We start from the raw sequence: 14,688 nt of genomic DNA, 5'->3' as shown, positions 1-14,688 counted from the left end.
ACCACACATTCTATCTTATTAAAAATTAGAAAGAAAAAAATGATCATAAGTAGTATTAAATTTAGGTAAGAATTTTAATATGTGACTAATCATGTTTACTTTAAATATATAATTTGACTAATTATCTATATTTTACGATAAAAATTGTGTTTCATTTTAAATATATTTATATTTATGCATGAATGCATGTGTTACATACTTTTAAAAAAAAAATTTAATTTGACTAATTATTTATATTTTTATAATAAAAAATTTGTTTAATTTTAAATGCCTCCATGCGTTTGCAGGGAGTTCCATGCTAATATATATTATAGATGTTGAGATCGCAAACTATTATTGGGTAGTGTAAATTATGGGTTTTGGCCCACATCCTTATCAAATTTATACTCTAATTTTAACATATTGTATAATAGTCAGTAATCTGTAAATTGCATTAGAAACTATAGAATGTATATTAGAATCTAACAAGGCTAGCCTCCAAGCAACTGACATATGTCCACGCAAAAAAAAAAAAAAATCGAAATACACTACTTCCAAGGACGAAGCCAGGAAGTAGAACAAAATTTTTTTTTTCTTGAAAATCAAAACTAGCATCCATATAATATCAACAATATTTAATAAAAAAAATTCAAATAAATGAAAAAACGCAAAATAGATGTTTCTTAATACATTGCAATACAATTTATCAAAATTAAACTTGGCTATTTTGGTTTGGTTAAGGGAATAAAATATTTTGGTATCAATCAATAGCAGTGTACTATTTCAGTATCACCGTTGTTTTTATATATGATATATATAAATAAAGATGTAATTTTTTTATTTTATAGTTAAATAATTAAGTAGCTGACTCTAAATTTGTAAAATCTTCCATTTAGTGGATACATCAGTATTAGTTACATTGCATACCCACATCGGAACTTATAGCAGTTTGTGGTTCCCAACTTCTAATATTGATATTTTTTAACCAAGAAAACCTATAAAATCATGCAAGTGAATAAGCACTTAAATTCGTAACCTTGAAGGTATTGTTGCCGAGGCAATTAAAGGAAACTTTCTGATAGCAATGGTCATGGTCTGCTCGGGGTATAATAGGCATATTAGTTCTCGTCAATGGACATTTAAATTTCTTAGCCCTTGTCATCAAAAAATAAATAAAATAAAAAGAGTTGTTAGCCCATATTATTGCAAAGTGGGCCCTTGCTTGTGATGCGTATGAACATCTCCCTCTCTTTTTATATATATATATATATAAATATATATATATATATATAACTGAATTTAAATTATATTTTATATTTAAACCCTTTATTAGAACTTATATGTATGTTTTATATATATATAAAACTTATCATACTCTCCTGTAAAAGTTATTATGACTTTTTAGTAAAGTTTATAGTGTACCTTTGTATTAGAATTTCTTTCCTTTTGTATGTGTTTGTTTTTATATAAAAAAATAAAAAATCATATGTATAAACACAATCATAATAAAGGCAAGATTCTAGAATACATAATTCTATATACAAATATAATATAATAATTATAAATGCTTATTAATAACTATAATAAGTGTGAGGCCAGAGAACTTATAATTCGGCCCACGCTTTACTAGGGTCCAGGGCCTGTGCTGAGGAAGGTATTTGCCGATGACAAATAGGGAAAGGCCGAAATGCCGGGGGCACAGCCGAGGATGGCCCTGTCCTCGGCATTCCAAGACTTCAAAGGGAAGAGCAACATCTCGTTGAAGGCTGCCCCCAAAAAGTCTCCTGAAAAAGAGGTGAGTAGAATGAGACCCACGTGGGGGTACGGTGCGGAACTGGTTCAAGGTAAATATGTCCCCTCCGCATTAAATGCGCCCACAAACGTCCTAAGCATATTAATGAGAAAAGACGCCTAAACAGGGTGACTTCGGTCATCACAACTAACAAAAAGTAAGGAGAGGCAGCTGATGGGACGGGTACTTAAGTAGGCACCTGCCTGACCAACAAGTGGAGGACTAGGATCAAGCAAGAAAGACTATATAATGTGAAGGTTGATGCGCCTAAAAAGGGGGCTGAGAAAAAAGGCCAAGAACTAGAGCCTTCCAGACCGCCTCAAGGAGAAAGACTCCTCGAGCGAACACGGTTTAATTCTGTATGAATCCCACGACTAACCACCGTCCGGTGACCAAGGCCTAACCTTTTAAACCCACGCTCTACAAATAATATTGTTTGGGCCTGTTTACGTGCGAACCCAATATCCTTTTTGGGTCGTTACAAATTGAGTCCTTACAATAAATATTATATTTTATTCTATAAAAAAGAATCCTATTTCATATTTATTTAAAAGAAAAGAAATAAAAGAGGAGAAAACAAAATAGAGAAATGCTATGGTTAGAGTCATATTTTTTTTAAAGAAAAATGCCCATACACCCCCTAAACTTTGAAGTAGTGGCCAAGACATCTTCTAAATTTTTTTATTAGCCAATTTACTCTATAAACTTTACATACCAGCCAAATTAGTACCTCCGTTAATCTATTGTTAAAAAAACTAATGGAATGATCATGTGAGATACACATGAGTTTTAAAAAAACAAACTCAAACCCCTTAATTAATTGAAACCTGGTGGATTGATGCAAAGAAGAGGAGCAAGGTCTGACCAGATTGACAGAGAACATTGTAAGAACCCATTGACACTCTTACCAACTTGAAGGGGCTTCGAATCCCCACACGAATCCAACAACACATAGAAAACACCATAATTAGCACAAACACCTTGACCTATATACTCCACAACTTTTTTTCATTTTTTTTTTCTTTTTTTGCATGACAGTGGAAATTTTATTGATGAAACAAAACATACAAGATAAATCGGAGTTCACACTTAAACCAGAGTAACCAAACACTAACTACAACACACGGGACAACACATCGACTATTACAAAAAAAACTAAACAAACAGAGAAGTCCTTAACTACACCAAACTACCAGCAGCTAAACATTACCAAAAAATAAAAAAATAAAAATAAAATAAAAAATAAAACCCGGGAAAATAGACCACAATTTCGACAAGGCCAGTTGTTAGCCCATGCAGAAAACAACTCCTCCAGCCACATTTACGAAACCACTCAACACAAGTGAATCCACTCCACAACTTGTTCAACCCTGCCCTCCTCACACAAACCCATCAAATCAACATTTGGTGGGTCACCGCATAATGGGTCACCCTCATTTTTATTGTTAAGCTAATTACTGTTCATCTTTTGCACATTGGAGTGGTTCTTCTTCCTGTTACTCTGCTACTTTAAAGAAGGTTCAGGATGGGATTTCTACTGAGTGTTGGTGCTTTGGCAGTGAGAGACACCACTACTGTGGCGGCAATAGGCCTTTGAGTCGTGGGTATTAGGTAGTGCGTAGGTGCAGAGAGGTTTGGATGATGTGGGGTTAAGAGAGCTAAGCTGTTGTGGTGCCATTTGAGGTCTCAAGTGGGAAGCGATAATAGAGTTTCTTGAGCCCTAAAGAGATATTAAAAAAGCCGTTATCTATCCGGTCAAACATTGCATCTTTTCTTTGTTTAATCCTTTGAATTTGTATTTTTACACCTCATGTGCATCTCAAGTGACTATTTTGCTAGTTTTGACAGTACACTAACTGGAAATACTGATTTGGCTGTTATGTAAAGTTTATGGAGTAAATTAGCCAATAAAAAAGTTCAAGGGATGTCTTGACTACTACTTTAAAGTTCAGGGGGTGTATAGGCATTTTTCCCTATTTTCCTATGTAATTGACTAATTATTTGACAAAACGTACTTTACTTGTAATTAGACAGTTTTAAGTTAGGTTTAATGTATCAAGTAATATGTTATTCAAAGTTTCAAACATATCAAGTGGTAATATTAAAGACACGAAGGTTGATTTAAGAAACAAGTGAAGAAAAAAAGTTTCATTAAATCTCAACACTAGCTCGACAGATGCTGTTATCGAAGATTAATGGAGAAGCTTAACATAGACCCGATCTATCGAGATTTGTAGATTCAAAAATCTCAAATCTGAAATTATGCCAATGCTGACTTCAATGATTAGGGATTCTCTTCTTAACACCTTAGACATATATATATATATATATATATATAAAAGCCTTATTTTAAAAGCCATCACACACAAAAACGAAAACTTAGAACTCACACTCTGTGAAAAGTTACTACGTTTGTACGCCTTTAGGTTTTGAAATCAAGTGTTTTCTAATCTTCATCATTTATGAAATGAAAAATTTTGCAACTAACAACAATCAATCAAGATGTTGGAGTTAGTCACGTACTAAATTCTACACAAAAGAGTTAGTCATAAATTAAAAATTTGTGCAACAAAAAAAAAAAAAAAAACTACTACAAGATCAAGTTCAAATGGATATTAAAGTTAAGATTCAATTGTAAGTTGGTATATCGTGATAGACCAAGACAATAATAAGACTCTTTATACTTGTAACCGTTTGATTATTGATTAGTGCATTCTTGAGAGTAAAGACATCAAATTCACCCAGTAAAATTTTTGCCTTTCGAGCGATTTTCCCCCCTTTGTTAACAAATCATCATGCTAACTAATTTTCCATTACATATTAGTTATTTAATGATTTGTCAGTGCCTCCACAATTTACATATAATTTAACATAATTAATCAACTTGGATAATTAGATTAATTAATTCGGACCAATCTATTTTTACCCAATAATTATGTCTACAAATTTTAAAATAACAGATTGTTACTTACTATTATTCAAAGTGGTAAGTTCAAATTAAAACTTGAAATAAATTGATACCTAAAATTTTGTTGTGAAAATGTTGAAAATATTACAGACGAAGCACTTGTAAAAAAATAAATTATGTAAACTAGTTTAACACTCATTAGGAAAACCAGAGCACGAATAAATATTTGATGAGTTGTTAACAAAGAAGAAAGCGGAGTGAAAAATAAATGCAAAGAAAGAAGACATAAAATCTTCTGTCAGCCACGTTGATTCCTGCATCGTGCGTGCCAATCATTGTCCTCCTCAAATTTCCAAATAAACCATCACATGATGCTACAATCCGCATTCGCAACATTAACACCCGCATTCACAACATTAACACCCGTCTCCAGTGCTTGAAATGTTGTCATCATCCTCTGAAAGCGTACTCAAACAAGAATTGGGTACACTTGAATCAGAAATCAAGGTTTTACTTTTACATTCAATTTTTTGGAGTAAATTGAATATATAATTATACTGTTTATGGGTGTTAGAAGTTTACAAACTATGCAGTAGAAAATAAAGTCAAGCTCTTAGTTGCATCTTAGTTGCATCTAATGATTCTAATCCAAATTTATAATAAAAAAATAACTCTTCAGGATCCAATTGTCTATATTTCCAAAAACAACCCTACTATCAACTTGAAAAAAATTTAATAATATGACAAGACTTAGATATAGCTCCTTAGTTACAGTATACTAGGTTACCCAATTAAATTTCAATGCGTATGTGTTAACTGATAGTACTAAGAGTGCAGGAATGGCCCAGGGAATGTTTCCTAATTAATGTTGTGTTTAGTTTATCTCTTAGTTTAGCATATTTATATCAAAGTGACAAAGAGTATTGTTAGACACAAATAAATAATCTTATAACATTAATTAATCTTAGAATCAATTCTGTATAGAACTCTTTGCCTCCTTTTTGCTTGTCTATTTGATTTGTCATCACATTTTTTTTTAGTCTTCTTTTTTTTTTTTTTGATGCATTCTTTTTTACTTACAACAATAATTAGCACTTTCAAGAATCAATTTGTTAATACTTTGACATTTTTCTCACTTGAAACCCTGGACTTGCACCCTGCAAATAAGAAGCCTCATATTTTGGCCACATTTTCCTCATATTTCTATACCATTACTATTTTAAACTTTTCCCGAATAGAATTTGTACAGACCGAGAATAACAAGCCGGTCCCGAACTGGAGGACCACTCATTAGATAGCCTTGGCCCATCTCAACCTACTAGCCAAACTATCTGGAACAGGCCGAACATACAAATAAAGTACCCCAAGACAAGCCATGATCAAGAGACAATGGCTTAGGAGAATCTTCTATCTACCGAGCAATAACCGACATCAGGCATAAGTTATTAGGAGGTCAATCAACAGCAGGAAGTGGGTCCCCTCTGACTAGAGATATGATACAAAAGGCCCACTAGCATGTGGAATATTCTCTCATTATGATGACCACACTATGAGAGGGATATAAATACGGGAGGAGTGGTAGGAAGAAAGGGTTGGAAAATTTTGGGCAGCGAGACACGGGAGCAGTAAGGAAAAATACACCCCGAGGAGAAGGAAATCCTATTCAGATTTCAGGGAGAGTGCTTGGCTTCTTGGTAGCCTTCTCGGCTGAGCTAAGATCAAGGTGGTTTGGTGTCAAAGTAACACTAGAACTCCAAAAGTGACATCAATAGCCACATATTGGATCTCCCATTGTGGGAAAAGCCCAACCCAAAGTACAAATAAATTGAGAGTCCAGGCTCGAAAGCCCAAAGTTATTAGGAATAAACCAGCACAAAATTAGTAATACAACATTCCACAAATGTTCAAGCCTTCATGCATATATGACGTGTAAATAACATGCAACATGCTATACAAAAAACTAGACTTGTTTCGACTCATTTTTAAATCTTTCGACACTTTTGAGATATTTATCATTATAGATAAATCACTTGTTTTGAGGGTCACAAAGGCTATCCAAATTTCTTTTTTGATGGTGTATATTTCATAGGTCATTGAGGATCATCCTGACTCTCAAAATAATCTTTTTTCGTGGGTTTTTCTTTCTTTTTTTTTCATGGGTTTTGACCCTTGTAAAAACCTAACCTTTTTTTCCTAGTAAAAGGCCTTTGCATAGCTTCTCCTTTGACATGCACCTGGTGCTATTGCAACCTTTCAATGGGAGCCAAGAGATGGTGTTTAAGTCTTTGACTATGAGGCATGGATGAGTTGAGAAAGTATCTACTGTTTAGAGGTCACACTAGTTGCCATTCTTAATCAGCTTCAGCTTGTACTTGGTGATCTTGGCAACATCTGGGAAACTCAAGCTTCACATGGTGATTGTTTTGACCATCTTATTGATGAGATGTGTCAGATGAACACTAGGATTGGAAGTGTTTCAGAACACTTACCAACGTTTTGAACATCAACGGAGGCCGAAAATAGGATTAGACGAAGAAATTTTGAGTGCGGGTAATTGAATTAATTAACAGAGGTCTATCAATAACCCAACAAGTGGTATTAGAACACCCATGAGTTCTAATGTTAAGCTCATTATTAACTTGTTGGTTAAGAGTGTTGATCCCACCGCATATAGAAGTATGCTAGGAATCCTCCTTTATCTAATTGCTAGTAAGCTTGACATTAGCTTCAGTGATGGGCTATGGGCCATAGATATGAGTTGAGAAAGTATCTACCGTATAAGATGAACTGGAAAAGACTTTCATGGTCGGGGGACCAAAAGTATAGTTTGACCTAATTTAAACTACCTACTAGTAGTTTAGGAAATTTCAAAAAATAGACGCTCAAAATAAAAAGTAATTTCCACACCATCTTTTCTTGCATAATATTAACTAGCATGTAACTCACACTATGTGTAGCTGCAATTCTACATATACCAAAATTTGTACATCATACATTTAGCTATAGTATTTTAATATTTTTAGGTTGTATGTTTTATTTTAAGTCTTTTTTAACTGTAGCTTATATATAACTTAAACCATGATAATTTCATGTAATATTTTGTTAATATCTAAATTTTAAATTTTCTATCAATATATAACAAAACTTATCATTTTTTTGGTTACTAAAATGAAACATATCAGTGGCACATAATATTTCTAGTATGTTACATAGTCCATAAAATGTTACATATTATTCTAAGATCAACCTTAAGGTGATTTACAACATAGGTACTAACACAACAACAACAACAAAAAATTATGAAATTAAATGTGTGATTGGTTCATTTAATATATACAATTGTAATTTCCAAAATTAACTTAATTCAAGTGGTTTCTCAAAAAAGAAAAAAAAATTAATTAATTCAAGTGGATCGATGTGCAAATGCAAGAAAAACTACTATTTAAAAAAAAAAAAAAATTGTGTCTATTAATTGTTAAGACAAAGATGTAAACTTATTAGTAAAGGAGAAAATTAAAGAATAAGAAGAGAACAGAGAAACTTACCTGTTGTGCTGTAGATGGAGCACGTCCCGGAACTAGTGCCTGTATTAAAAAATTGGATCAAGTTTAGAGTATTTCTTTTTTCTTTTTTTTCTTTTGCTAATAAAATAGCTAGAAGATGGAGAATTTAAACTCCGATATTTCCATTGGAAACACCAAGAACTATTAATTGAACTTCAAAGCTCTAGGCATATTTAGAGTTATATAACATAATCTTCTGTATATAGTTTTACTTAATTCAAACTATCTACTACCTCTTCTAAATAAATAAATAAAACTATCTACTACCAATTAGTACATTTCAAAATAGAAGTTCAAAATAAAAATAGAAGTTCAAGATAAACTTAATTCAAAATAAAAAATAAATATAAGAAGTTTTTCGCACCAACGTTCTTGCATAATATTAATTTTACTAAATTCACTTAATTCAAGTGGATTTACATTCGCAAGAACTACTATTCTTAATTTGTATCATTTTTTTTTTTTTGATACATTAATTTGTGTCTTTTAATTGTCAATATAAAGATATAAAATTATTAGTAAAGGGTTTTTTTTTTTTTTTTTTTTAGAAGGTAGTAAAGGGGAGAATTAAAGAAGAAGAAGAAGAGCAGAAAAAATTAGCTGTTGAGATATATTTGGAGCATGTTGATTATATAATTTTTTTTTTTTTTTAAGAATCAAAGTTTAGAGTAATTACAACACAACTTATTTCATTGGTTTGATGTGTCAACATATATATATATATATATATATATATTTATATAAATAGTTTGACCTATTGATTTGATAATATAGATACATGAATAAGTGAGTAAAGCATTTATATTCATCCATAAATAGGAAATGCTAATTTCCCTTAAAAGGTAAATAAATACTAGTTGTCACCGTTAAACCTTAAAATTAAAATTAAAAAAAAAAAATGATATGTCAATAATATTTTTACAACAAAAGACAGATTGTTAATAGTGGATAAAAAAGTAATTTCAATGATGAATTCAAATTATAACTAATTATAACTTATCACCTAAATTTATTGTCAAAATATTGTGAATATAACATTTTATTAAAAGAAAAAATATAGCCATATAAATATTTTAGTAATTTTTCCTATGAGTAATGATATATCTATATTTTTACATCAAATTTTAAATGGACAGTTGTTGTTGCATTCACATCAACTCGCTCAAAAAATTGTCTATTTTAGTATAAAACCAACTTTTTCTATTTTACATAATCACTTTTCAAAATATTCCACATATATCATATACTTTACATTATGTGAGTGATTTTGATAATAAATGTGTAAAATTAATTTTTTTTTTCTATTTTGCATTAATTGATGCAAATGCTCTTACTCTAATTTCATTTTGAACATACTACTAACATTTTTTTTTTTTTAAATAACCAAATATGAAGAAGTTACACATATATGGTTATAAACAAATTTTATTTTAGTAATTTTTCCTATACTTGCTGACTTGCTGTTTACTCTTTATATTTTTCAAACCAAAATGAAAATAAAAAAACAAAACCATTTTCCTTACCCGTTGAAAATTTGGGGCACCTGCAAAAGGACGGAAGCCTGCCGTGTACCGGAGCAAGACGTAATTATCCCAGAAGCGGATACGGTGGGGATGCCGCTGCTGGTGCTGGTGCCTCCGTTCCTTATAGCACATAGAACAAAGGTCGTAGGTGCCTCTATTTCTAGCAGTGTTAAAGCAATCAACGCACGAGAAATACAGTCCCGTTAGCTTTTTAGTTCTACAGCAACTACACCACATATTTGAGGCACTGGCAGGATGGAAGCCTGCCCTGTCCCGGAGCAAGCCGTAGTTATCCAAGAAGTTGTTACGGCTGTGAGGATGCCTCCATTCCCCATAGTCATAGCACGTAGGACAAAGGTCGTACGTGCCTGTATTTCTAGCATTGTTAAAGCAATAAACGCACGTGAAATACCTTCCGAATTGGTAATTTTGACAGCAAGCACAGAACACAACCCTGGTTTTCAAGATGTAGTAAAACGTGAGGACTTCAGAGAAATCCAAGATCTGATTTCCATCGCGGTCCAAACTCTGGAAAAAATTGAAGCTGACCCTATTGTATCCGTTTTGAAAGAAGAATTGGTATAACTCATTAAAGCTAACACCCCCATCGCCATTTATATCCATTGAATAGAAGAAATCGCTTGCTCGTTGCCTAAGTCCATTGGAAGCATTTCTATAGTAAGCTGAAGCAGCCATGTGTAACTCTTGCATCTCTTCCGTATTTGCCATGTCAAAGGCTGCTTGAGCTGTTTAGAGCATTCTCATCAACATTTTATAATGCGTGTAATGTTGTTCAAAATGTGAAAATGTGTGTTAGAGTTGAGCTATCAAACAGGCCGTTAGTATTTACAATTTCAAAACACTACTTTTACAATTTTAACACCTCATTTTACAATATACTAAACATCAAACATTCTATTTTTTATTCCAATTTCATTTAAATATCCTTTCTTTAAATTTTTATTCATTTTTCTAACAAACAATTTCATTCAATTTTTATTCTTTCTTTAAAAGAAAGCGAGCTCCACCAGAATATTAAAAAAAAAAAATATAAGTTTTACAATTTGAGAACAGTGTGGTCTCAAATTTGAGATTGCACTGTTCATCAATGCTAAATATTATGACATTTAAAACCACCGCTGCCGCCCATCTCTCTATTCTCTTTTCTGCGATTGAGTTTTTTTTTTTTTTTTTTGTGTTTTCATATGGGTTTGGTGGCTGTGGTGATGATGGTTGATTTTGGCTATGGTAGTGGTGGTGGATGATTTTGGCTATGGTAATGGGTTTGTGAATTTTAGTTGTGATGGTGATGGATGATTTTAGCTTTAACAATGGGTTTTGTGAATTTTGACTATGAGTTTTGTGGTTGTGGTTGTGGCAGTGGGTTGTGGTTGTCATGGCTGGTGGTGATGGGGTTGTGATTGAGGTTGTCGTTCTTTTCTTTTTTTTTTCTATGTTGTGTTGTGATTGCCAAAGTAGAGTAGTGGTTGTGACCGATGGTGATGGTGATTGTGGCTATGGTTAATGGTAGAGCTGGTTGTGGTTGGTGTTTTGGATTTTTTTTTTGGTATATTTTATTGTGATGTTTATATTATTTTATTGTGTTAAAAGTTAAAATAAATCCACTACTGGAACATCTATATAGATAAAATAAATAAAGTAACTTTTGATGGAACTAAAAAAATTAGCTTTTTAGTTCCACTGCTATGGATGCTCTTATACATTTAATTTGGCAATATGATAGCACTAGTCTTAATTTGCTTCAGTTAAATTGATAAGTATGTACTTGTTTGCATAGGCTAGCTAGGTCCAGCTGTTCAAGCACACCCCTTGTGTAAAAAAGTCGTGGTTTGGAGACGTTGACCGTAGCAGTGACAATGTTCTGGACTGGGCGTGCTGCACTGGGAGAAAATGTCTTGCTAGAGGTAAGAGAAATTCCCACGCGCATAGCCACCATAAGCAAATAGTGTGGTGTTAGTGGATGGGCTCCACCATTTTGGCAAAAAATAGGCTTAAATTATGTGATTGGGTTATGTTGGCAACATACAAGAATTTTGGAATTTTTAAGAGAAACTGACAACTGAGTTATGAGTTATGGGCAGGCCAGTTCAAGGTGATATAATTGATACAATCGATTAAGGTTTCTTAGTATAAAAAATAAAAAAATAAAAAATAAATAAAAAACCTCACTTGTAAAAAAAGAATATATATAATGTATTTATCTATATATTTTAATTAAAAAAATTAAGTACTTTTATTGGTTAATAAAATGCATTAAAAATATCCTACTTATCCTAAAATGCAGAAAATTAATATAGACAAACTTATTAATCATATAACGTAATTATCTTAAAATATGCTACAACAGAGATTATAAGTTTCAAAAACAAAAGAAAAATCTCTCATCTCTCTACCTCTCCATCTAAATTTTTACATTTCTTTTCTTTATCTTCGTCTTGATTCTGGATTTTTTCCATAAACTCAGTCAGTCTTGAATTTTTCCTCTCAGCTCTTTCCCCCTGTCTTTCCGAAAATGAAGACCTAGAGTCTTCTATTTATTTAACTTAAATTATATATATTTTTAGTTTATTTTATTGACGGGAGTCCTATCATGGGACACGTTTTTTTTTTTGCTCGTACCCTTTTCTGCTTAGGACACGTTTTTTGCATTAAAAGTTAGCCATAGGAAGATAGTACAGGCCCTGCTGGCCTGCTCACATGAGGCACATCTGCACAGGCTGCACTGTGCAGCCCACAGTTATTAATTAGGCGGTTTCCCACTTTTTCTTCTTTTCATTTTCTTTTTTTTATGATCACGGTTTTTCGCTTTATCTATTATTATAAATTATTATACCAATTAATAATTTAATGAATATAAAATCATCTCATTTATATCTTACACTAATTTATTGAATCATATATTAAATTAATTTTTATTTGTGAAAATTTAGACTTTAAAGTGGTCTTTAGAAAAATTGCAATTACCAAGTTCTATTATTCTATAATTTTATTTTATTTTTAATTATAAATTATGTTTTATTTACCTATAAATATTTTCTCTTTATAAATATCTACTAGAAAATAGACTAATTAATGTCTTTAATTATTTAAAAATGCTAGATTCTTTTTTAAATGTATATGTTACTCATAGAATATTACTAACAGAATATTATTAATAATGTCTGTTACGGTTACATCTGAAAAAAAAATTTCAAATTTAAAATTAATAAAATCTTATTTAAATTCTACTATGTCACAAGAAAAAATTAAAAGATTAAGTGGATTAACTATACTATTAATTAAAAAAGAATATTTGAAGAACTTAAATACAAAAACTGAATTAGTAATTTTGCATAAAAAAATAGATTTTAAATAAAAAAACTTCAATATATATATATTTTTTATTAATATTTAAATATTAAAAGGCCACTTTTAAAATTTTCACCTGGCCCACGCAAATACCATTTCTTATGTCAAAGACCCACGCAAAACAGCTCTAAAGCCAACCTCAACTTAGCAAAAACAACATTCAACTTCCCAAGACCAAAAAATCAAAGTCCCAAAATCCAATATTCAAACAGATCCAACAGAAAAGCTTTCCCATTTTTAGATACATGATCATCAAAACAGTGACTACAATAACATAGATGCAATCAAAACAATCAAAGTGATAATCAAAACATGAATTCAGCTAGTTACCATGGACTGATTGAGGTTAACTGAATTACTCCCAGCTATCAAAACTTGTCCTTAACTCAAAAACAGTAGTTTAACTCAAAAACAGTAGTTTATGCAATGTTATTTGTAATTTTTTGAAACCGACCCTTTAATATTATATCCACTTACATATATATATATATATATATATGTCTCTGTCTCTAAGATGACTTGCTTAAATCATTACCTCACAAACAAATATAGCTTCTAAACAGAGAGAGAGAGAGAGAGAGAGAGAGAGCATATCAATTTCATCCCAAGTGGCTTTGCAGTTAGCACTGTATGATCACTATAAGTTTTGAGATTTGAGTTTATTTTCCTTCAGCTGTAACATGGAGCAAGTGATTACTAGCAAAAACTTAAAGTGCCATAAAAAAAAATCCACGGGAAAACACCCATTTTAACATCCAAAGTAGAATACCATTAAAAATCCATAAAACAGGAATTAAAATGAACAAATCTGAGAATGGACATGGAAAATCGAGAGGGAGAGAGAGCAGAGTTTGCACCTAGGAGAAGATCACGAAAATAAGGACAGCTGACGGTGAAGATTCCGACGGTGACAGAGCTCGCAGTCGCCGGTGAAGAGTCTGACAGTCCTTGGTATTTTGTCTTTGATCATGTAATGTTCATCTCATCCTCATTAAGTACTTCGGACTTTCTGTACTTACACTGTTGGAAATGGAGAAGAGGAAATGTGATGTGAAAATTTTGAGGAAGAGTTGAAGAGGGAAAGAGGGAAACTTTGCTTTGTGAAAATATTTGGGGAAGAGCAACAGTAATATTAAGTCTTCAATTTGATGCGACAATATACTGTCAATGGGTCCCACGAAGTCACTGTATTTATCAATGTGCCACTGAAAACTGAGTTTGAATTTTTGAAAACGGCCAAAATTGAAAATTAACAGGTTGCCAAATAATATAATATAAGAATAAAATTTCTCTACAAACTAATTTAGAAAGAAATTTTTTAAATTTTTTACATATCTTTATATTGATAATGAATTTTAAAAATCTAATAATTGGATTGTATGTTCGTATTATATTATTCATGTTTACAAAATTTCAAAAAAATCAAATATTAATTACTACATTTTTAAATAAATATTAAAATTTTAAATTTTTATGACCTAAAATTATATGTAAAAAATAATTTTATTGATCAAATAATAAAGGTTTATTTATTTATGTGATGTTATTCTTGCT

The 14,688-nt window shown here is 31.5% G+C and overlaps 1 protein-coding gene across 2 annotated transcripts; it reads right to left on the bottom strand.

The window, feature by feature from the left end:
* Positions 1-4,801: 4,801 nt before the first annotated feature.
* LOC115959504 lies at positions 4,802-14,236 on the bottom strand. 2 transcript variants are annotated; one of them, XM_031077923.1, is made up of 5 exons: positions 13,992-14,236; positions 13,670-13,807; positions 9,766-10,511; positions 8,225-8,263; positions 4,802-5,136 (listed from the first exon to the last, which is right to left on the bottom strand). In XM_031077923.1, the coding sequence occupies exons 3-5, from the start codon at positions 10,492-10,494 to the stop codon at positions 5,044-5,046; spliced, it is 861 nt and encodes a 286-aa protein (XP_030933783.1). In that variant the 5' UTR covers positions 10,495-10,511; positions 13,670-13,807; positions 13,992-14,236; the 3' UTR covers positions 4,802-5,043. The 2 variants fall into 2 exon arrangements, with proteins under 2 accessions (XP_030933783.1, XP_030933782.1); XM_031077922.1 differs by lacking the exon at positions 13,670-13,807.
* Between the last annotated feature and the right edge of the window lie 452 nt (positions 14,237-14,688).

Source organism: Quercus lobata, chromosome 9, assembly GCF_001633185.2.
Source record: "Quercus lobata isolate SW786 chromosome 9, ValleyOak3.0 Primary Assembly, whole genome shotgun sequence".
Taxonomy (NCBI): domain Eukaryota; kingdom Viridiplantae; phylum Streptophyta; class Magnoliopsida; order Fagales; family Fagaceae; genus Quercus; species Quercus lobata.
This window is presented reverse-complemented; position numbering and strand designations above follow the sequence as displayed.

Coding starts and splice junctions, on each gene's coding strand:
- LOC115959504 (XM_031077923.1), bottom strand. CDS start 10,494: ATGGCAAATACGGAAGAGATGCAAGAGTTACACATGGCTGCTTCAGCT. Junction 8,264..9,765: donor GTGCCCCAAATTTTCAACGG/GTAAGGAAAATG, acceptor TTTTTAATACAG/GCACTAGTTCCGGGACGTGC. Junction 5,137..8,224: donor CTCCATCTACAGCACAACAG/GTAAGTTTCTCT, acceptor GTACGCTTTCAG/AGGATGATGACAACATTTCA.